The sequence below is a fragment of the Cotesia typhae genome, unplaced genomic scaffold, assembly GCF_013202065.1.
Source record: "Cotesia typhae breed Kobodo isofemale line unplaced genomic scaffold, CoteBio_Ctyphae contig_20, whole genome shotgun sequence".
NCBI classification, from domain to species: Eukaryota; Metazoa; Arthropoda; class Insecta; order Hymenoptera; family Braconidae; genus Cotesia; species Cotesia typhae.
In genome coordinates this window covers 5,331,764-5,355,189 of record NW_027423725.1, presented here as the reverse complement: position 1 = coordinate 5,355,189, position 23,426 = coordinate 5,331,764, and the positions used below count along the sequence as shown (strand labels likewise).

At 31.2% G+C, this 23,426-nt stretch overlaps 4 protein-coding genes across 4 annotated transcripts; 1 reads left to right on the top strand and 3 right to left on the bottom strand.

The window, feature by feature from the left end:
* The first annotated feature begins 752 nt into the window (after positions 1-752).
* Positions 753-14,301, top strand: LOC141538147 (putative cytochrome P450 305a1). Its single transcript, XM_074259496.1, has 7 exons — positions 753-915; positions 3,786-4,040; positions 4,152-4,395; positions 6,477-6,748; positions 6,832-7,012; positions 7,116-7,372; positions 13,873-14,301. Exons 1-7 carry the CDS (start codon positions 813-815, stop codon positions 14,049-14,051), a joined length of 1,491 nt encoding a protein of 496 aa, XP_074115597.1. The 5' UTR covers positions 753-812; the 3' UTR covers positions 14,052-14,301.
* LOC141538236 (uncharacterized) lies at positions 7,860-10,936 on the bottom strand. The gene is made up of 2 exons (XM_074259614.1): positions 10,678-10,936; positions 7,860-8,867 (listed from the first exon to the last, which is right to left on the bottom strand). Exons 1-2 carry the CDS (start codon positions 10,813-10,815, stop codon positions 7,860-7,862), a joined length of 1,146 nt encoding a protein of 381 aa, XP_074115715.1. The 5' UTR covers positions 10,816-10,936.
* On the bottom strand, positions 10,880-11,852 carry LOC141538235 (uncharacterized). The gene is made up of 3 exons (XM_074259613.1): positions 11,792-11,852; positions 11,046-11,629; positions 10,880-10,942 (listed from the first exon to the last, which is right to left on the bottom strand). Exons 1-3 carry the CDS (start codon positions 11,850-11,852, stop codon positions 10,880-10,882), a joined length of 708 nt encoding a protein of 235 aa, XP_074115714.1.
* On the bottom strand, positions 14,150-21,778 carry LOC141538148 (methyl farnesoate epoxidase). The gene is made up of 7 exons (XM_074259497.1): positions 21,696-21,778; positions 21,055-21,601; positions 20,751-20,986; positions 19,394-19,602; positions 19,229-19,315; positions 19,016-19,157; positions 14,150-14,331 (listed from the first exon to the last, which is right to left on the bottom strand). Exons 2-7 carry the CDS (start codon positions 21,570-21,572, stop codon positions 14,150-14,152), a joined length of 1,374 nt encoding a protein of 457 aa, XP_074115598.1. The 5' UTR covers positions 21,573-21,601; positions 21,696-21,778.
* Between the last annotated feature and the right edge of the window lie 1,648 nt (positions 21,779-23,426).

The following is a 23,426-nucleotide window of genomic DNA, read 5'->3' as shown; positions in this document are numbered from 1 at the left end:
TCATAAATTGAACTAGAATACTCTCTAACTTGTACTGTTCCTTGTAATTGAATAGTTTTCTTTTGTCATTCTTATTTATATGCTTAGTAACAGAATTATAATATATCAGTACAATCAACGGTTAGAATGACAATTATAAAGGTATAAAATAAACAAAGGATACTCTAATAGGCTTGAAAATAAAGCTGTAATTTCATCTCGCGGGCAGAAAATCATCATTTTCTGCCCGACGGGAAGAAAATGATTGATTCCTGTCCGGCAACAGTCGCATTGGTCTGAAATTGATTAGTTTCGGTTGGCTCAGCAGGCATTGAAACTCGAATTTTCAATGCAAGTTATATAAAAAGTTAATTAAAATTTGCAATAATTTCAGTGATTTTATGAATTTATAAAAACTTTTGCAGAACTTCTTTATTGCAATTAATTTAAAAATTTGGTTTGTAAAAAATTATAATAGTGAAAATGAAAAGAATTTTATATTAAATAAAATCTACCTTTCATTTCGGGTGAGGCCGAATGGCATTTCATTTTTTTTTTGTAAGCGACGAAGAAATATAACACTAAAAGAAATAAGAAAAAATGACATTATCTACATGATCTATATAAAAGACTGTTCTGATTAGTGATTAAGAGTATAAAAGTAATCATGGGAATTCGAAGAAATAGGTAGGGATAGAAAAGTAGAGAGGGATAAGAAGATTGGAAAGAAGACGAAGAATTACTAACGTTGATTGTATTTTAACGCTAGTTCTACTAGGTTATTTTAAGTATTCTCATGGTTCAATTTTTGCTGCAAAAAAAAAGTTATTAAGATGTTTTTACAAATGTTATCAAATGTGTTATGTGTTATTGTCATATGTTTATTAACAATATTAGTAGCAATATATTTTGCAAAATCAAAAGATGCACCTCCAGGTATACTATATTTATTAAGTAATCAGTTTTAAATTGAGTGATTTGGATAATAGCCAACTCTAGAGAACACGAGTGACTAGCATACATCTTTATAGTTCAACATTGTATTTGATAACAGGAATGTTTATTAAGTCTTAATTTTTCTCGCGCGGTCGACATGCTTCAATTTAATATATGTCACACTTGTTACTCATTGCTTTAAAAAACTACATTCTTAACCGTTTAACTGAGATGATTATCAAATTTAAAAGATCATGCAACGTTATCATAGTTTTGTACAATAATTATTTACATTGATCCAATAGCAGTTTTTTTTTTATCAGCAAATCCAAGAAAATTGTAATTTTTCGTTTATGGTATTTATCAAGGTCTTATTAATTATTTAGAATAAATTGAGATAAATTAAGATTAAATAGATGTAAACAATGCCCTGATGAAAAATTTAATTGAAAACAAAAATGTTATTGTTTTTTTTTTAATTTTATAATAGAATTTGATTGTTTTTAACAATTTTTTATTGCCATGGAATTTTATTACGGTTGAATAGAATTCAGCGCTGCCGAGAGTCGTCCCCGGTTCTTCCTATATTTCAATTAGTGTGCGTTATTTGCAAACGACAGTTTTCTAGATTCCGATCATCTATTTCCGCTTTTTTACTACTTGTGGGACGATTCGATTGATTTACATTGAAAAGTAATCAGTTTCAACTTCTAACATATTTTTAAGAATGTCATAATCTGTGTCAATCAGATAATTCTTTTTGAATATATCGTCTAAGAAAATGTGCACTTTTTTTTTTTCCAATATTATGAAAATACAGTTCAAGATGAATGAAAGAATATTTTATTTTCATGGAAATATGTTAATTGTACATAACACTATGTATATTAGAAATATTTTACTTATAATATTCATCATCATTAGAAGTCAATTTAAAAAAAAAAAAAAAAAAAAAAAAGATTTCTATCATTAATGTACGTTTGAAATACACTTGCTTAAACAGGAAAGTCATCAAAAACCACTTAAGTAATCAAGAATTATAGAAAATGCCGTTTTTTCGTTAAAGAAGATAACACTTGCTTTAAGAAATTAAAAATTAAAAAAATTTTAAACTGTTATTTAGTAGTGAAAATTAAAGAACCGTAAAATTTATCATTATTTAAACTTCACCTTTAAGTAACTTTTGAATTATTAGACTTAGAAAAAAATAATGAAAGACCTTTCTTGTAGATCGTTCACTTTTTTACAAAAATATCTATAGTGTTATTTATGATTCACTGATCCGTTATCGAGTAATAAAATCCTAAATTCAAAATTACTTATTCCTGTGTTGTCTTAAAAGAAAGTAAAAGATCGCAAATATACGGAAAAAGGAAAACTTGAAAAATTACATTATAAATAGTAATAAGTGTCCCGTCGTATTCAAAACTAGAAAAATTACAGTTCGAAATAACGTTTTTGTAATTCAAACTTTGAATGTCAATTTTCAAAGCTTTCAATGTAAATATGACATTTTACAATGTAATTCTTATAAAACTGTAATACTTACAATCTGAAACTGTAATTTTTCCAGTTTTCATCACGAAGCGTCACGTTACATATTATATACTGTAACTTTTCTATTTTTCTTTTTGCCGTGTAGGCATTCCCAATTTCTTCCTCAATCCCTTCCTCCTCCAATTATCCTGTTATGTGAATGTTGGAACGCTTCACGTAATAATTATCCGTAACTCCTATTCTTTCCCGCTTCGCAGCATTATTTAAATTTAAATAGTAGTATTACGAGATTAAATTTTAATACCCTATCAAAAATATCCATATACGTTTGTATAGGAATTCATAGAAATCTCTATGAGAAAGTATGGATTCATATAGAAATTCATAAGATTCAATAGAAATGTATGGATTTATATAAAAATTCATACAGGAAACTGTAGGTACATGAGTACTTGAATGAAAATTCTCTTAGGAAAGTATAGGTATATGGATAGTAGGGTGAGCCAAAATGTAACTTCCTTGATGGACTTTTTAAAATTGGCATTTTGAGTTCCACTTTTAACAGGAGTTGTGTTTGGGCATTTCTTAAGATATTTTGGGGGGAGAGGATTTATTCGATTTTTATAGAATTTTTAACAGCAGATTTAATTGGGCACCTCTGGCCAAATTTTGAATTTTCAGCGGAAATGCCCAAGCTAAGCTTCTGCTAAAAAATTCTATGAAAATCAAAAAAATCCTCTCCTCTCAAAATATCGTAGAAAATGCCCAAACACAGCCCCTGTTAAAAGCGGAACTCAAAATTCCAATTTTAAGAGGTCCATCAAGGAAGTTACATTTTGGTACACCCTAATGGGTAGTCTCATCGGAAATCCCCGTAGGGAACTGTGGTAACATGAATTCTCACTGTTTCTTATAGAGATATTTATGTAAATCCGTACATTCTTACATTAAATCTTATGGATTTCATATCTCCTACATGGATCTACACTTTCTCATGTAGATGAATCTCCGTACAAACTTACATAGATTTTTTTGATAGGGTAGCGTTCTTCTTTCATCATTTTAAACAATATTTTTGTTGTAATTAAAAAAAAAAAAAACATAACGTAAATATTCAAAACGCCATCGTAGATATATGAGAGTAGTTTATTAAACGGAAATTAATAACCTCAAATTTTTGAAAATTTACAATTTTTCTGTGGGATAAGCTGGAGTATTGGTATATTAAACTATGTTAAGTTTGCAACCACAAAAACTATTATAGGACAGGATTTATGATAAGAAATATCTATGAATTTATACTTTCATCGTGCCAATTTTCAACAACTATTACCAGCTCATAACATATATTTATTTAATTTTAACATTTGTAGGTCCTTATCCATGGCCGATTTTTGGAAATTTAAAGTTACTAAGAAAATTAAGTAAAAAATTCGATGGACAACATATCGCCTTTTTAAAACTAAGCAAACATTATAATAGTGATGTAATCAACATACGTCTAGGTAATTCAAATGTAATTGTAGTTTGTGGATCAGAATCTATACAAAAAATTTTGCGTGATGAAAATTATGATGCACGACCTTGGAATGAATTCGTAAAAATTAGAAATATGGGTCTGAAAAAAGGTTTGTATGTATTTAAATAAAAAACAAATTTCAAAAAATGCTAACTTTCTTTTCATATTTTTGATACTAATATAAAATACTTATGAAAAAAGAACTTTTCATTAAATTTAGGTATTACCATGGCGGATGGTTCTGAATGGAAAAAAATGCGGGGATGGTTAGTACGTTCGCTCCGAAACTTGGGATTCAGTCGAGATGAAATGTCGAAGAAGTTAAATGATGAATTAGAAATAATACTCGATAAATTAAAGCTCCAGAATAACAAACCGTTACGAATCAAGCCTATAATAGCGCCAGCAATTATTAATGGAATTTGGAGTCTTGTAACTGGAAAAAGGATTCATGAAGAAAAAAGGTACTTTTTATCTTATTCCATCACTTACAATTATTTTAGAATGTACTTTGCAAACGTTAATGAATATTTTTATTTTTTTGAGACAAAATTCTGAATATTAGATCCAGACGTAGTACATGGGGTATTTAATTTTTAACTTCCCGCTATGAAAATTGAAAATTCTCGTATATTGGGAAGTTATTGGTTTCACTCCGATTTTCGAAAATTGAGTTTTCATCAAATCTCCACGTATTGAGATTTATTTATTATTATTGTTAGATTTATTTATTATTTATTACTTGTTGGTAATGGTGTATTGGTTTTTTAAACCTACTGAATTCAGTTTATTATATTGTGGCTGTGAAAAATATATAGGGTATTTGACATCTTTTTTTGTTATGTCGTTTTGAAATTACAATCAATTGCCCCATGGAAAAAAAATAAATATCAAAACATATATCTAAGAAAATATATAAATAATTATATCTTACATCTATCTAATTTTATAAGATGTTACGTAAGGGAAGGAATAGGGGAAGGTAGCCTAAAGCGGGTAGGTGATATTTTATTGTGACATTAAGTGCGAATGTCGAAGTATGCATTTGTAGTGATCATGGGAACATTCGTTAGTATTTGAAAGTTCTGATTGGGTGTTCGAGTATTGACAGAAAGTAACAAAATACAAAATAAAGAAATTGCTAAATTTGTTAAAATTACACGGAGAGAAAAGAATAGAATAAATGTTTTTTGTTAATAACAAATTAAAATTTTCATCAAAAAAATAAAAAAACAACAAAATTATTTTCAGAATTTAATTCCGCATCGAATGAATGATTGTTCATATTTTATCACAATTTCTAAGATATTAATTAGCAAATTTACACAGGGTTCTCACAAAAATTTCCGTTACTATGTAACATGGTAATGGTTACCATTATACATAGAGATAAGTTCTATTCTTTTTTCTCCGTGTACAAATGGAATGTATCATCATATAATTCGAACACTATTACACTTATGATAATATTGATGAAACCATATTATTTTGGTACCATTTAACTCTAAAGGACGATACAAGTTCGGCCGGTTCCCTTTGTATTTTTGATTTTATAATTGTTTAGCAAAAAAACATGTATTGGGGTAAAGTGGGTACCTACTTGCGCTACTTTGATCCAATTTATTTTGTCATATACAATATTATCAAGTAAAACGTAAATATGAGAGACAAGGGGAAATACATTCTTGATTGAAAACTTATTATCAATTTCGATAGAAAAATGCTCATTTTGCTTAAAATTGATTAAATAAAAATAAGATCATTATTTGAATGATTGCAATGCCTAAGGATCTTTTTTTTTTATGTTAGCTAAATACACACTTTTATTATCAAAATTAGTTTTATCATTAGATTCATCTATATGTAGTGCTTATCCGTTTTGGGCTAAGGGGTAGGGCAAAGTGAGTTTTTAAGCAGTTTTTATTTTTTATTGATAAAAAGTTCTTAGGCCCAAATTAAGACAATATTCCTATCTAACATTGAAGTTAGATCACTACTATGTTGGATAGAATAATATTCGTTAGTAAGTCGAAGAAAAACCAAAACTTCTAGGCCTTCTTCGTTAGCTTACCAGCTTTAGGCCACCCTCCCCTAAGTGTGGGCCCCGTTAGATACTGGCTAAGTACACATAATTGTAGTTGCTAATGCAGTTGTTAAATGAGAAACATATAGGAAGGTAAATTATGAACAAGAAAAGACATTTCCATTCACATTCTGTTCAATGATAGATTACTAGTTGACTTTTTAACACAGAGTATTATATTTTAGTATAGTTAATCGACGTCGAGATATTGAACAAAATTGATTTTGGGTTTTTTAAAATAAATTTAGCTTTTACTTGTTATTTTTCAAAAAATATTCTTTTAAATATTATTATGTTGACATCACCAAAGGGTGGGGTTTGATAAACAGGGTAGAAAAAGCAGAGAGGAGTACTCATGAGATTAAGTGAAATGCAAAATTTTTAGTATTTTAAAATTTTATTTTACATAATAAAACATACAAAATAACAACCGATTACATAGATATTTTTTATTTCCGGCAGATTACTATACTTCATCGATCTCATGGAGAGGCGAGCCAAAGCATTCGATATTGCTGGTGGAATGTTATCTATTTTTCCTTGGATTCGACACTTTGCTCCTAAGACTTCTGGTTATGAATTACTAGTCACTTTAAATAACGAACTAAAAATATTTCTCATGGATACAATTGAAGAGCACAAGAAAAAATACGTCAAAGGTAGTGAAAACGATTTGATAGACATGTTTTTGACTGAAATGTACCAAGAAAATGGACCTGAAGAAGGTTTTACCGGTATAAAATAATATTTTTTCTAACTCTTGAACTTTTTTTTAAATTACAATAATCTAAAATGAAGAATATTTTTATGATTTCAGAGGATCAGTTATTAATGATATTAATCGATATATTCATTGCTGGAGTACAGACAACTACAGTTACTCTGGACTTTCTTTTTTTATATATGACTGTCAATCAAGACGTTCAATCAAAACTTCATAATGAATTAGACTCTGCCATTAGAACAAATTGTCTTCCTCAATTATCAGATAGACCAATGTAAGAATTCCAAAAATTTAATTAAATTTTTATCACTATTAAATTCATGTCAATCTATAAATAGTTCATGGCATATAATTAATAGATACATAATTCATTGTAGATTGCCTTTTACGGAAGCTGTAATAACAGAATCTCAAAGACTTCGATTAGTTACTCCAATAATAGGACCACGACGAGCGTTAAATGAAACATATCTTAATGGATACAAAATACCAAAAAATTCTTGTATTCTTATGAATGTATATAGTATTCATACGGATTCTACATTATTTGAGAATCCTCACTTATTCAACCCGGAGAGATTCATACAAGACAATGTTTATACTCCGAGCAAAAAACTTGTTCTGTTTGGTGGTGGTGAGATTACATTTACTTTTATTATAATAAAATTAAAGGATCAAACGAGCCCCCGAAGGGGGCGAAGTTCGATCAGAATTATATTACGTCTCGTTCGAGAGGATTACAAACACGTAGTACCGCTGTTTGTACTACGATGGCACCACAAATTCAGAGTATGTAAGAAGAAAAAACAGGGCCCCTAGATGGCCCTGTCCGACCCTCTACAGTGTACCCACGCCCAACTATACTCATATTTTTAGAGAGTAATAATAAAATATCTCCAATGCTGATGATTTATCAGCCAAAAACTAGGGTTGGGATCTATTACAGGGTGGGAGGTAATCCTCTCGAACGAGACGTAATATAATTCTGATCGAACTTCGCCCCCTTCGGGGCTCGTTTGATCCTTTAATTATATAACGTCTCGTTCTCGGATTACAAACACGTAGTTGTTTAGAGTGTGTATATTAGGATATTTTATTGTTTTCCAACAGTAATACATGTATCATGCTTCTAAGATAACAGATTCAGCAAAATTATTCTTAGATTGTTTTAGTGGTCTGTTATAAAACTTAGCAAACACTTCCGAAGATTTTGACCAGCCTGCTGTAGATTTAATTACATTAATATCTACACCCTTTCTGAAAGCCGAGGATGTTGAAGCATGTCTGGTGCTATATGCGGTGAACTCTTCGCCTACACCACTTGCTGAGAGGACAGATTTGATCCATCTGCTAATAGTCTGTGACGATGCCTCCTTGTGAGGCTTACTCCAAGTTACCAATAAATTGTTGCAGTTACCTCTAATAGAACTAGTTCTCTTGATGTATTCTTCAACATGTGTTGCAATACACAGTTTCGGCTTCTTTTCGAACTTTGGTAAACAAAGAAGTGGTTGATCTACACCTTTCTTTGAAGTCTTTATCAACTCCCTTATTTCAACTTCCAGGCCATTCTTCGTCTTCTTTATATCAACTAGTTTAATAACCGCTAACGTCTGCAGCCTGTGTCCTGTACCCAATGCCAGTAATGCTACCAGTTTCTTCGTTAACTCCGATAACTTTAAGTCCTTAATTGGTCCTAAATTCTCCAGGTAATTGAGCACAATCTTTGGGTCCCAAGTTTTATTATATCTGGGTCTTAATGGACGCTGTTTATAAACTCCTTTGAAAAATCTTGTAAGTAAAGTGCTATCACTCAAGTTCGTGTTAGATAATAAAGAGATAGCTGATCTCGATGAATTTAATGTACCGTAGGATGCCCCTTCCTCAAATCTTTTAGACAAAAATTCCAGTAATTTGGATTCTGAAATATCATAAGGATTGTATTCTTTTTTAAAACAGAATTGCCACCACCGTTTAGTGGGATTGGCGTACTGTTTTATGGTGCTTTCAGTTAACGATGACAACATTATCTCGGCAGCTTGAACCGAGAGACCTTTTGCCGTGAACGCTTTCCTGATAACTTTCCGGCAATCAGAGACATTTTTCGGTACATCGGATGGTGTTGAGTCCTGCAAGGAGACAAAAGTAAGTTCTTGTAAGGATGAAAGATAATAGGTTTGGTTTCTAACAGGGATTCAAAAATAGGAAACCAAGGTTGAGCTGACCAGAATGGGACAATCAGAACGCCTTCAGATCTTTCTGTTATGATCTTCTGTAATACCCGAGGTATGAGGGCAAATGGAGGAAATGCGTAGAAATATTCATTACTCCATTTTATGGTAAATGCATCTACATATGATCCTTCTGGATCTTTAAACCAGGAACAAAAAATTTTGCATTTAGTATTTATTCTAGTGGCGAACAAATCAATCGTTGGGCTTCCAAAAGCCTCTACTACCCTTGTAAACGCATATTCTGCTAGTTCCCATTCGGTGTCTATGTTATCCAACCTTGATTCACTATCCGCTTCGACATTTTCTTTTGAAGGAATATAAGAAGCGAAAATCCATAAATTTTTGCTTCACACCATTGCCAAATGTCTCTAGCTAGATTGCTCAGGTGTGGATATTGGATACCACCCATGCGATTTACGTATGAAATTGCAGTGGTGTTATCCATTCTAAGTAGAATGTCGCAATGAGAGAGATCATCAGCAAATGTTTTTAAAGCTAAAAAGACTGCAAGAAGTTCTAAATAATTGATATGTGACTTTCTTTCTTCAATTGACCAAAAACCATGAGCTCGCCTACCTTCGCAAGATGCTCCCCAGCCTGTTAGCGAGGCGTCAGAAAAAATTGTTAGCTTGTAATCATGTACTCCAAAATTATTTACTGATGACATGATATTTCTTTCCCACCAAGCAAATTCTTCACTCAAACAATTTTTAAGCTTCATCTTTCCCTCATAGTCACCCTCGTTAACTAATAAAGCTATATATTTCTCTCTTTCCAGCCGTTTTGTATATAACCAACCATATTTAATTGCTGGACAGGCCGCTATCAGGTTTCCAATGAGTCGAGCTAAATCTCTGATCTTACAGTCACTCTTTATCTTTAATTCTTTAATTTGCTTTAAAACTTTTAGCCTCTTGCATTCTGGCAACTCCAAAGTCAAACTTTCTGAGTTGACACAAAATCCAAGAAATTGACATTCTTTACTCGGAGTTAGTTTACTTTTCTTCCAGTTTATGATAAAACCCAATGACTCAAATAACCGAATTGTTACTGCTATATTTTCTTTACATAAATCAAAATCCGGAGCAATACATAAAATATCGTCTAAATATGCTATCGATAAATAACCTAGTTTACGTAAATAATTTGATACAGGCTTTAAAATTTTTGTGAAAATGAATGGAGCCGTAGCTAAGCCGAAAGGCAAGCAACAAAACTCATATAGTTGGCCAAGAAAACGGAATCTAAGAAACTTTCTGCTTTCTGGATGTACAGGAACTAGAAAATATGCATCTTTTAGATCCATGTTAGCCATGTAATCTCCTTGAGAGACTAATCTTGATACCAATTTGATGTCTTCAATTTTAAAATGAACAGTATTAATAAATTCATTAAAATTTTTTAGATTTAAAATGAACCTCTTCGAACCATCTGGTTTATCAACCAAAAAGTATGACGATATAAACTGTCCTTCTGAATCCTGACATGGTTTGATCGCTCCTAAACTTAACAATCTATCAACAGCCTTCTTGCAGTCTTTAATCGCGAGCTCAGAATTTAAAAAATTTTTTGGCTCACTCTTCTGGAAAACAAACTGATTAAATTCAATTTTATAACCTTCTATACAATTTAAGACAAACTTATTGTCTGTGATCTCTCTCCATTGATCAATAAAAAAACTTAATCTTCCTGCTTTTGATAATACCTCTGGAGCTAACGACGATGATCTGTTCTCGGTCCCGCTGACTTCGAGTGATTCTGAGGAGTTGGGTACGACTTCCTGTAGACACTGGAGCCGTTCGGCTTCCTGGTTGCTGATCTGGAATTCCCCATCCTTGACCATTGTACTCTGGAGGATGGGGTCTTCGAGTTTAAATTATCTGCGGGTTTTGCTGGTAATTTTTTGGCTATTGGTTTTGATTTAATATCCGCAGCAACTTTTTCGATGGATTTAGTTGTTTTGATTTTTTCTGACAACCCCTCACCAAATAGGAAATTGTCAAGTTTACATTTTTCCAAAACATCCTTGATATTTTTCTCCATACTTGGTAATATAAAGGAACGTCTCGTTACCGCTTCTCTATGGTGAGCCTCAGTCATGAGTTTACCAGCATCAGACAGATACTGCAATAACTGTATCTTGTCGATTCCTTCTTCTTTTTCATCTAGCATTAGAGAAATTCCTTGACCTAAAGCCAGTAGCGCTGATCCAATGACCTTCTGAATTTCACTAGCGTACTTATCTCGCTTTAAAGCAGCATCCTGCATGGTAGCTGCAATTTCAGGGTTAAGTGTCTGTGCTTCCAACTGACAATTATTAGCACGTGGATACTTTTTTAATAAATCAGCCTTTGTCTCTTTTTTGAGACCCTCACTGATGTAACTCGACCAACGTGTAGCTAACTCTTTGTGTAAAGTTCCCACCTGGGGATCTTCTGCCTGTGGATCATCACCTAAGACCTCAATTACTTCATCATCCAACTGGTCCTTATTTTCTATATCGTCAGTTACTTTTGGAGCATTAGACAGCTGGCGCTGCTGGTCTTTATTTATTTGTTCTGCCGGAACTGCTGAAGGTAAAGCCTCCTCCTTATTTTCCGTGGTCGATAAGTTAGGATCCAGGTTATTCCGATTATCGACTGATCTATCAATTGTTTCTGTGAACAGAAAACAATTATATGGTTATGACAGTACCACTCGTGTACGCACAAACCAAATGTATGAACAATATGTCCCACCACTCGTGAGGGCCCATTGCCAATTATAATAAAATATATTCAATACTGCAGAGAATCAGTATTAAATATATCGATGCTTACCAGCTTCGTGAACAGCGTCTGTTAATGGCGGTGTACCGCCTGACGTTGCTTGTTGAAACATTATTTCCAATTCCTTCAGTTTTTCCAAATCCTATCTTCTTTTTCTTCTCTTTCTCTCTTCCTCTTGCTTTTGGACATTGTATTCAATTGAAATATTGATCAAAAAACAATTATTTTTCACTACTCGTACTACAAAAAACTCTGAACGATGTGATGCTATCAAGCACAAAAAACGTTATGAGTATAGTTGGGCGTGGGTACACTGTAGAGGGTCGGACAGGGCCATCTAGGGGCCCTGTTTTTTCTTCTTACATACTCTGAATTTGTGGTGCCATCGTAGTACAAACAGCGGTACTACGTGTTTGTAATCCCGAGAACGAGACGTTATATAATACTTTTAATACACGAAAAAAGTCCATATCTAATAGTGCACGGAGAAAAAAGAATAGAACTTATTCCTATGTAGAATGGTAACCATTACCATGTTACATCGCAACCCAAATGCCAAAAGGGCACATATCAATTTATACGCCCTTTTGGCTTTGCAGTGCCAAAAGGGCGTATAAATTTTTTTTTTTTAATAATCGCTTGATTAACACTTTCTAAGCCTAAAAATGAAAAAATAAATTTCTAAAGCCAAAAAGGCGTATGTTTTAACTTATACGTCCTTTTATCTTTAGAACATTGAAAATTTAGTGACCTAAAGCCAAAAGGGTGCATAATTTTTTCTTGCCAATTACTTTGAATTGTGATTTATATGTTACTAATTTTGCTGCAGAATTGAAAATACATATTGATTATTAAATTACAAATAGGTATTTTTAAAGGTTATTAAGGTAAAAGACCCAGTTATTGACACTGGCCTAGTTATTGACACTGACCTAGTTATTGACACTTGCAATTTTATTTTAATTAAAAAAAAAAAAAAAAAAACAAATCAACCCTAATAAATTAATAAATATAATTTTTGAATTATAAATTTTAAGAAAACTGCTGTGGTATTTTACCATCGGCGCGGTCGTTTGACAAAAGTCGCAAGGAACCCTATTTTCAAAATTAAATAAAAATTATTGTTTTTCAAGCTAGAGTTCCGAGAGTCAAAACTTTTTTCAGAAATTTTCTCTTCTTTAAGGATCTTTTTTCCGATCTTTGATATCACTAATAGTTATTCAGTCATTTATGAAAAACTGAGATTTTTTATTTTGGTTTCATTTTTTGTTAATAACAAATTGAAATTTTCATCAAAAAATTAAAAAAAACAACAAAATTATTTTCAGAATTTAATTCTACATCGAATGAATGATTGTTCATATTTTTATCACAATTTCTAAGATTTTTATTAGCAAATTTACACAGGGTTCTCACTAAAATTTCTGTTACTATATGTATATAATGGTAATGGTTACCATTCTACGTAGAAATAAGTTCTATTTTTTTCTCTCCGTATGAATATTCAGATACTCTGATCATGAGTAATTCATATCAATCAGTATAAATATTTTTTAAGATCATACATAGTCTCCATGCAAAAAAGTTTGTTTCATCATAAATTTAATTTTTCAAACAAATATGATTTTCATAATGAATTTACTTAAGAACAATTTTAATTTTCGTCATCGTGATGTTAAACGTATCTTTTGAAATCACGTATTTATCATTAATTAAATGTACTTATTTTACTCGGATTATTCATGAACATGAAAATGTATGAAAAAATATTCAAGAAAACTAACAAACACGCTTTAATAGAAAACGAAACTAAAAAGTAAAAAATAATTTTCAATAAGTTTAAAATAAGAATTAGGAATAAATTGCATCGTGTACTTTTTAAGATATTTTTATTATAGAGATTCTACTTTTTATCAATATCTGTCAATACATTAATATTATCAGCAACCGAGATCAAGTACACCACGTTTTTTTAACATAATATGCATTTTTTGTGAATTATTCTATCCTTATTTTAAACTGTATGAAAATTATTTTCTTCTTTTAAGTTTGGTCAAATATGGATTCTTTTCCGATAGCAATTCAAAATATTATTAATATTTGGATAAAAATTGTATTTTACATTTTTCTAGGTCACCGAAGATGCCCTGGAGAAACGGTAGCCAGATCTGCAATATTTTTATTATTTTCTGGTATAATGAAAAATTATAAATTACTCCCAGTATCCAGTAACGATTTACCTGAAACTGATCCACAACCAGGATTGACAATATCACCAAAGCCATATGAAGTTTTACTTGTCGAAAGATAAAATAAATTCTTGAATCATTTTTACAATTAACTAATATAACATATAAGTTACAAATAAATTATTATATAAGTTTTATTGTATTTTTTAATGAAACTCGTTTATATTCGCGGCGTTAGATGAAGAAAATAAGGCCTTGGAGATATTGTGAAGCCGTCAATGCCATCCAATCGTGGTAACTTCTCTCCTTCGGGGATTTCCAAGTTAAAATTATGGAGTATATGTGTAAAAAATAAAAAAATTGATGATTTTGCTAAGCTTTCTCCCAAACATCTTCTTCTTCCTGTCATAAAATAGCATATTTACAAATTACAACATTGTCAATTTTTTATTAATAATAAAGGGGCAAAGGGTTGTAAAAAAAACCGGCTTTTTTTCGATTCTCATGGAAACAGGTTATTGGGGGATAAACAGAGTAAAAATGTCTTTTTTAAAATCTTGTAACATGGAAAATCGAACCATTTCTGCGGTTTTTATTGACCACATAATTGACCACATAATTGACGCCACGATAAGTAAGGGTTTTCCCTTACCTTTCGATTTTTGACAAGTAATTATTCAACTTGTCACCGGGGGTGTAAGTCGAAAAATCCCCCACCGCTACCCCGAAAAATGTGGTGGGCTTAGAACATTCGAGAAATGGACGGGCCCGAGGGTGTAAAAAGGCCGGCTTTTGAGCCGGTGACGCTTTTGAGCCAGGGAGGCTTTTTGGGAAGTTGATTGGTGTGTGAAGTGAGGCCTGTGGCCTGTTGCTGAAATTTTTGGAGCCAGTACTGGAGGCCCGCACACCGATTGAAGTCCGGTAAACCAACTAGCCGTTAATCCCATCACTTTGCTGAGTACCAGTCACCGTTGGAAACAGTAAAAGTTAAGTCTCAGGTATTTTTACAATTATTTTAAGCCAAAATTTAATTTGGTAAATTAAGAGGCTGGAATAATTATAACTATTTTCGTAAATTAATCATCGCTACCGTCTCAGGCGTTGCTTTTATATTAGTTGGTTCTTTTATACCTAAATTATTCATCAAGATCATTTAGTTAGTTTGTCACAGGCCTTTTGGCATAATTAAATTATTTTAGTTAACTAATTTCATTATGAAATTATTTTAGTTATTACGACAAAATTTGAAATAGTAAAAGTAATTGTATAATTTGGATAGTGAAGATCTTTCTGGGAATTTCTGTATTTCGAAAATATAATGAGACGTGTTAAAGTTTTAGTATTTGAAATTAGGAATTTTGTAAAATTAATTTTACGCCGTTGGGCTGAATTTAATTAATTTAGTCAATGAATCTAGTTAATGAATTTAGTTGATGAATTTTATAAATTAGTTTGATCAAGGAATTTAGCAATGAAGTAAATTAGTGGATCGGAATTTTGTATCGAATAAATGCTAGGCGTTAAATTTTGTGAACTATGAGAGTGTGAAAATCCGGAAATTTAGTTGATTAGTAATAAGGAGAACTTTAGTAATTTGTAAAATTGTGGATTAAGTTAGCGTCCGGTGAACGATTTCTGTTTTCTAAGCAGTCACTTAGTAACCGTTGTATAGATGCCCGAGTCGGGGGTATAACGGGAATCCTCTAAATTAAAACAGATGGAAGTCTTGAAGTTAGTCAAAGGTCGAAATTCGCAAAATCGGGCCACGATTCATTATTGATTAAAATTTAGGCGTGCGCGTAGCGCGCTATTCAAATTTCTAGTAAGTTAGAAAACCACTGCGTAGACGCCCGAGTCGGGGGCTTAGTCGGAAATAAGGTTTCAATTGTAGTTAAGCTAATCTATGGTAGCCCATCAGGTTGACGAGGTAAATTATGGTATTCCGTCAGGTTGACGAAGTTTAGGAAAATAAAGAGTTAAACGATATTTAGTAGTAAGATTTTTTTGCAAGTTGCTAGTGGAAAAATGAGGTGAAAGGTTCTCACAGATAAGTACTAAGTTAAATTTTGGAAAGTAATTGTTAGTAATAAATTTGTCGTTTGTTAATTTTATTATTGGAATTGAATAAATAATTTCATTGTTATTAACAATTTTCTCAGTGTTATTTACTGCCCCCTCGAACTTCTCACGACCTTGTCTTTCCTCTCTCCCATGTAGGAGAGTATGACAGGCCCAGGCTTGGCCCAACTATGTACAACTCTGGGCCAGGCTTATAAACCAGGGTTGGCCAAGACTGATTACCCAGTCTTGGCCCAAGTATGGGCCAATATCGGTGCGCCAAGCTTGGTTGCCCAGTATTGGGCCAGGCAAGGCCCCGTCATTCAACTCTGGCAGTTTCTACATAGGGTTTTCCTAATTTTTTACGTTCTATAGGTCAACGATCGAGTGTCGAATGCAAGTAAATTTAAAAAAATGAAACCATTATAGCAAATGTTATCATAAGTTTATGATTTTTGAAGTGTTTTCGGGAATAACTGCAAAACCACTCATGATAAAAAAAACTTTTGTACTGAAATACAAATGAACAGAAATTTTGAAAATTTAATATTTACGTAAATTTGAAAAAAAATTCGGAATTATTTTAGAACTTATGAAAATTTTTAAATCATAGAATCACAATTTTGCTCCAAAGTATCATAGGAAAAATTAACACAAAATAAATTTTTTGACTATTAAGTTAAGCCAAAAATCGGTCCGTTATGTCTATTAAAGCTTTGTATTGTCTACATGATATAAAATTTTCATACAATTTGGTCTAATCAATCCGAAAACTGAGAGAAGATAAAAGTCTGAAATTTTCAAGATCATAATATTTCGATTATATCTACACAATTATAGAATATCAATTAGAAATTAAAAAAAGCAATTTCACCCTGCTTGACCCCTTAAGGCCTATATTAACTTAGATCGGATATGGTATATAGTTTTTTTCTTTTCCTTTTTATTCGCAGTGCTGCCTTTCTCTATCTCTAACTCACTTTTACTCATAGTTATATTGTAAATAAGAATTTTTTGTATTAAAATATTAACGAAACTTTGTTAAAAATATATTTTTTTTAATTTAATTATAGTCTACAAGAAGCAACTTATATAAATAAAACAACAGGATTTTTCCTATAAAAGCTACAGGATAAAATGGAAAATGTTGAATGACGTTTATTTTTGGCAATTTTACACTGGATTAATTCGGAAAGGAATTCGGAGTAAATTTTCATTTCTATCACTTAAAGTACCGGAGCGAATAAATGTAAAAATTTTTTAATCAATTAAAACAAGCTTTGCAGATCAATATTTCTTTTCGTCAGGATTAAAAAAATATTCAAATCTAAAGAAATGATAAAATTTGTAAAAAACTTAAATTTTGAAGAATAATTTGGATTTTAAACAGAAATTCGAATAAAAAAAAAAAGAATTTAAAAATAGAATTCGAACTTAAAAAAAGGTTGAATGCATGATTGAATTTTACTTGTATTACTTATTGTGTTTTTCAAGGACCTAGAAGGTCATGCTCTCTGTCTGAGTGTGACTATCCTCTCTGCTCCCTTTTATTATTTTTTCTTGTCTGATCTCAATTTTTTCCTACGTCCCAATATTTTTATTCATAGTCACACTCAGTAGAATGCTTTTGCGACTGTAGCCGACTTAATTTTTTACTGTACCTGCATTTGCCTATGCCCTATTCTAGCACAGTGACCAGGAAAACCAGGAAAATTTTGGTCAAAGTAAAGCCGACTACCAGCCGAAGCACTGAGATCGCCGAAAAAACGGCGTCTCAGAGATTCGAATCCTCGCCTGTTGACTCGTTGTTCGGGAAGCTCAAACGCTTAGATCACTCGGCCAACGAGCCAACTTAAGAAAAAGATTTAATTAAAAAAAAAAATTAAAATTCTAATAAAAATTCAATTAAAAAAAAATGTTTCTTCCTCTATCGTACTTTTTGATGATAATTACGTATGTAACGAAAAATGTTTGTACCTCCTAATTAAATTATTATTACAAATTACTCAGTGACAATTTTTCTAAGTTTGAAATTTTGTCAAAATTTCAATTTTTTTGAAAATTTAAATATTTTCTAATCCTGACAAAAAGAAAAATTTATCTATAAAACTTATTTCATTAATTAAAAATTATTTATAATTCACACATTCCCGTACTCTGAGTGATAAAAATTAAAATTTACTCGAAATTCACTCCCGATTTTGTGCATTGTAGACTTGTTAAAACTAAACGTTCTTTAGAATTTTTCATTTTATCTTGTGTCTCTCACAGGAAAAATATTGCTGTTGTCACAGGATTTTATTTGGTTGCTCCCATGTAGAATAAGTCCTGTGCTCGTACACGCTTGGGTCTTATTGCAGTATCTAATTTTTTTCCGTGTAGTTTTTTGTTTTCTTATCTTTAATAAGTTCGGTGAAATAACCTATACTAATATTATAAAGAGGAAAGATTTGATTGTTTGTTTGTTTGTATTGAATAAGCTCCGAAACTACTGAACCGATTTGAAAAATTCTTTCACTGTTTGGAAGCTACACTATCTCCAGGTGACATAGGCTATATCATATTATAATTTATATTGAAATTTTTGTTAAATACCCTTGCGAAGCCGAGGCAGACTGCTAGTTAAAAATAAATGTGTTTGGCTAATATTGACAATAGATTAAATGTTAAGAGTCTGATTTTAAATACTTAATCATTCAAAAACTATTCGTCAGATTTTTTTATTTTTTATCTCGATATTTATCTTTACATTGCCTTAATGTCCGATCTACTTAATTTATCATACTTTAAAAGTCTTCTCTAAAGATTAGACTGGAAAAAAATTTTTTAAGACCCATTCAAGTTTTTTAAAAATTAAAAAAACTTTTAATCTTTAAAATCTTGGAAGATTCCTTAAAAAGTTTTATATTAAGCTGATCTTTGGAGAGAGCTTTTGAAACCACGATAAGCTAATATTTATTCATAGGAGGCTTGAAATAAAAGTCGGTTTTTTTTTCAGCTAGCTTCATAAATAATTAAATTAAGTTACCTAATCCAAATGGAAAAAACTCAATTTTACGACAATATTGTCCACTTTCATTAAGAAACCGTTGCGGATAAAATTCCTCCGCGTTTTCCCAACATGATTCATCAAAATTTGCACTGTGAAAATTGAAGAGAACAACGGTGTCCTAAAAACGATAATACATACTAAAAATGATATTTCACATTGATATTTTTCATGAGCTTGAGATACTATTACCTTTGGAATATGAAAACCTTCTAGCCAAATACTTTCTGTTGTTCTATGAGGAAGAGCCAAAGGAGCAAGAACTAATACTCTGAGTGCCTACGACAAAAATTAGTTAAATAATATATATTACATATAATATTTCCTTCTTACTTTTGTCAAAAATATTCAGATTACTTCAGATAAAAAAGCTTCAACTCGAGGTAACGCCGGTATATCATCAATTTTTGGCATATTGTTACCAACAACTATATTGAGATCATCTTTTAACAATTTAATCCAACCTGGATGGTGAACGAGGAGAGCGAATATGCCTGATAATGAATCAATTGTTGTTTTAGAACCAGCCAAAAATAGATCCAGACATATTACAATCAATTCTTTCCCTAAAAAGAAAAAAAATAGTTTTTATTAGAAATGTTTGAAACTTCAAAAAACAATTCGGAAAAGAACATTTTTTTTTTAGAACGGAGGTTTTTAGACACTAGTATGGGAAAAGTTTTGAAAGTATTGTATGTCAAAAAAAAGGCCATTCGGCAGTCGAAATGTAAGTAAATTTCACAAACAGCTTATTTTACTTATGAATACTAGTAATAACATAATGATTAAGAATTTTCCTACTGAGGACCCGGTTTGTGAAAGAAAAGAAACGCGTCATTTTACATAGTACCTCAAGGGTGATGCAGAAATCCGTGTCATCACAGATTCACCGACATACAAATATAATCAATGTTAATTATCAATATAATACGTATCACAAAAATAGTCTACATATAATCTATATATAATAGTCTATTATATAATTTTTTTGAATCGAAAACATTGACCCAACTGAAAAGAAACAGTATAGAAAAGAGAAAATTTATTTAGATTTCACAGAAAAAAAAAAGTATCGAGAATAAGAATAAAAAAACAGATAGATTTTTATGAGACATATTGGACAAATTGATCGAAAAAACGACTGCAAAAGTAAAATTTTATTAAAAACCTACAGACGAATAAGTTATATTCAATTACGAAGGATAAAATGGCAGGAAAATTGAAGCTCGTTTGATGGGCTTCAAAATACAATTTACAAAAATTAGATAAGTTATTTCATTCAAAAGTTATCCGCGAAAGAATCTGCCAAAATACGAATTTTTCTGATTTGGAAAATTTTGAAACCCTGTAATTTCTAAACTACTTGACCGATTAAACTCATCTTTGAACTTGGCCTTGGTATTCGTCTGAAGATTGAGTATGTTGAGTTTGAAAAAGATCCATCATGAATTAGAGATGCTATCGCCCGGATAAGCCGCGTTATATCATATAAATACATACATGTATAAACTTTTGAACTGATGGTATTTTCTGAACCAGCTTGACGAACTGAGTCAAAAAATAGCAAAATTTTTCAAAAGTTGTGTCATGAGGACAAATGCGATAGTTAGATTTCTATGAAATCTATTAAAAAAAGATATACAGTAAACTCGCAAAACATTTCTCTAATGACATATTTCCAAGCTTGAAATTACAAAAAAAAAAAAAATCTTACGATCAAAAGAAAATTGTCTTGATTTTTCATCATATCTTTCAAGAAGATATGCATCGATAAAATTGCTCGCTTGTTGATGTAGCTGAATTTTGTTCAAATGGATCTCTATTTCATCATCAATAAACTTCCAAAGTTTATGAAGAGTTTTCATGAGGCTTGTATACCCTGATATTTCTGGTATAATAAATCGAAGAAATGGAAAATGAGAAATAAGTCCTCCTAACGTGTCATTTGATCTAGAAAAAATAAATTATTGGATTAATTATTATAACAATGCTTTGTTAAAGTCGAACAAAAAATTTACTCGAATGCTTCATGTATAGTTGTGAAGATATTGTGAAGTCTAACATCATTGTAATCAAATCTGTATCCTGCTAATAAAACCCATAAAGAGTTTAGAACAGCAACATCAAAAATTTTATTCATTGCGATCTTCTCTTTGTTGTTTGTAATTTTTTTTTTCAAATAACTCACTAGTGTTTTTGCTTCTTCAGTTAGATATTTATCAACTAAGCGATGCCTGAATCCAATATGAGATATATATTTTATTGTGTTACGTTTACTTTGATACCAGAATGGACCATCTGCAAACAGGATGCCTCTTCTTTTGCCAAATGCTCTAACTTGGAAGAAAAAGCCATCGGGTCTTCCTTGAAATTCAGGTTTCATAAGAGTTTTTCTCAATAAATCATTACCTGAGATAATCACAAACTTTTGACAACCAAGTTTTAATCCTAAAATAGATCCATATTTTTGAGATAATTCATTGATAGCAATATACATATAACCACATTTGTTTTTCAATTCTTGAAATTTAAACATACATCCAACAATCGGTAGCCATTTGGGACCTGTTTAAATAATTATTTGATTAAAACATCTATCACGATATTTAGTAAAAATATATGTTGAATTACTTAATTAATAATGTTCTTTTCAATTTACCTGGAGGAAATTTGTGAGGCTTTTGATGAGTCCAAAAATAAATACTCGAGAATATCACTAACGAAGATAAAAATAAAAGGAACATTTTTCTGCGTCAGTATCACTGAAGTGTGCCGACTCTTATTTACATCCTACAGCTCAGGTAGCTACTTTTTATACTATTGATTCAAAAAGAATCTAATAATAGTTATTCTGATGATCTTTAGATATACTTGAACTTATGACGGCATACAGTAACAATACTTGTTTTGAGCGATTTTGTATACTTTATGGTTGTGTATTTGTAACGGAAGTTTTTTACATCGGTAATACGGGAGAAAAGATAATAATTTGGATTATTCATTCAAAAAATTAATGGACATCTTTAGGTTCTATCAATATAAATTTATAAAATTGGATACATTATTGGGACTAATTTTGTTCACTTATTATTAAATAATTTTTTTACTGTATATAATTATTTTATGAAATATTTTTATCTCGAGAGAAGTATTTGGTTGTTATTACATCTAAAAGTAATACTTTAGACTAAATAATATTGTCACCCGAGCCGAAGGCGAGGGTGACAAAAGCGCGGGTTGAGATGTCCTACTATCCTCCCGTGGTGTGTATACGATTTTTTATCAGACCAGGATCGAAAGTTCGATTAAAATCCAAATAATAATAGTATATTACACACCGAGGGAAGTAAAGTAAGAAATGTCTCAGATCACATGTAATTGTTGGCTGAGGCGAAGCCGAGGTCAACAAACATGTGATCTGAGGCTTTCTTATTTACTTCCCGAGGAGTGTATGCTATTTTTTTGCTCGACGAAGGCAGAAAGTGGCAACTTCATTTAGCGCAGCGGGCCGAAAGTTGACGCTTTCTGCCCGTCGAGCAAAAAAGTTAGATTTTGAATCAGGTTAGTTATCATTAGTGCGCATGCTTCGATTTCTTAAATTTGATGTTCAGTTTTCTTGACTACGTAACTAAGCATTAAGTCGTTTATTTATTTATTTATAAAAATTAGCAAACATATTAGCCTATCGCGATAATATAAACTTACGTTTGCAATTAGAATCAGAATATAAATTCATGAAATTGAATAAATTATTCAAATAAAATGAGTTCTGATGAATCGGAAGCTGAATTAAGTGAAGAAGAAATAATAAAAAATTTGGATGAAGCGGCAAAACAAATTAGCAATAATTTGTTGCCCAAAAAATCAAAAGCTCGGTATAACTTGTGTTATCAAGAATTTTTATTGTGGCAAAGAAAAAAGAAAACCGGTTCTTTCAATGAAAACGTGTTGTTAGTTTATTTTCATGAACTATCGAAGACTCTGAAGCCGCCAACGTTGTGGAGCCGATGGTCCATGCTGAGAACTACTTTAAATCTGAGAAATGGGATTGATATCAATAACTATCATAATTTAAAAGTTTTCATTAAAAATTGTGCCAAAGGTTACCACTCTAAAAAGGCTCGTGTTCTGACATTAAGTCAAGTGAACAAATTTCTTAATGAGTCTGATGATTTGAATAATCTAGCGAATAAAGTAAGTAAAATATATACAATTAACTACAATATATAAAATATATACAATTTTTTTAATTAATATTTACAATTATTATTTACAGGTCATCTTGACATTTGGAGTCTTTGGCGCACTCAGAACCAGTGAAATATGTAATCTGAGTATTCAGGATGTTGAAGACACTAGAAATCAAATGATTGTCACAATCAACGACAAC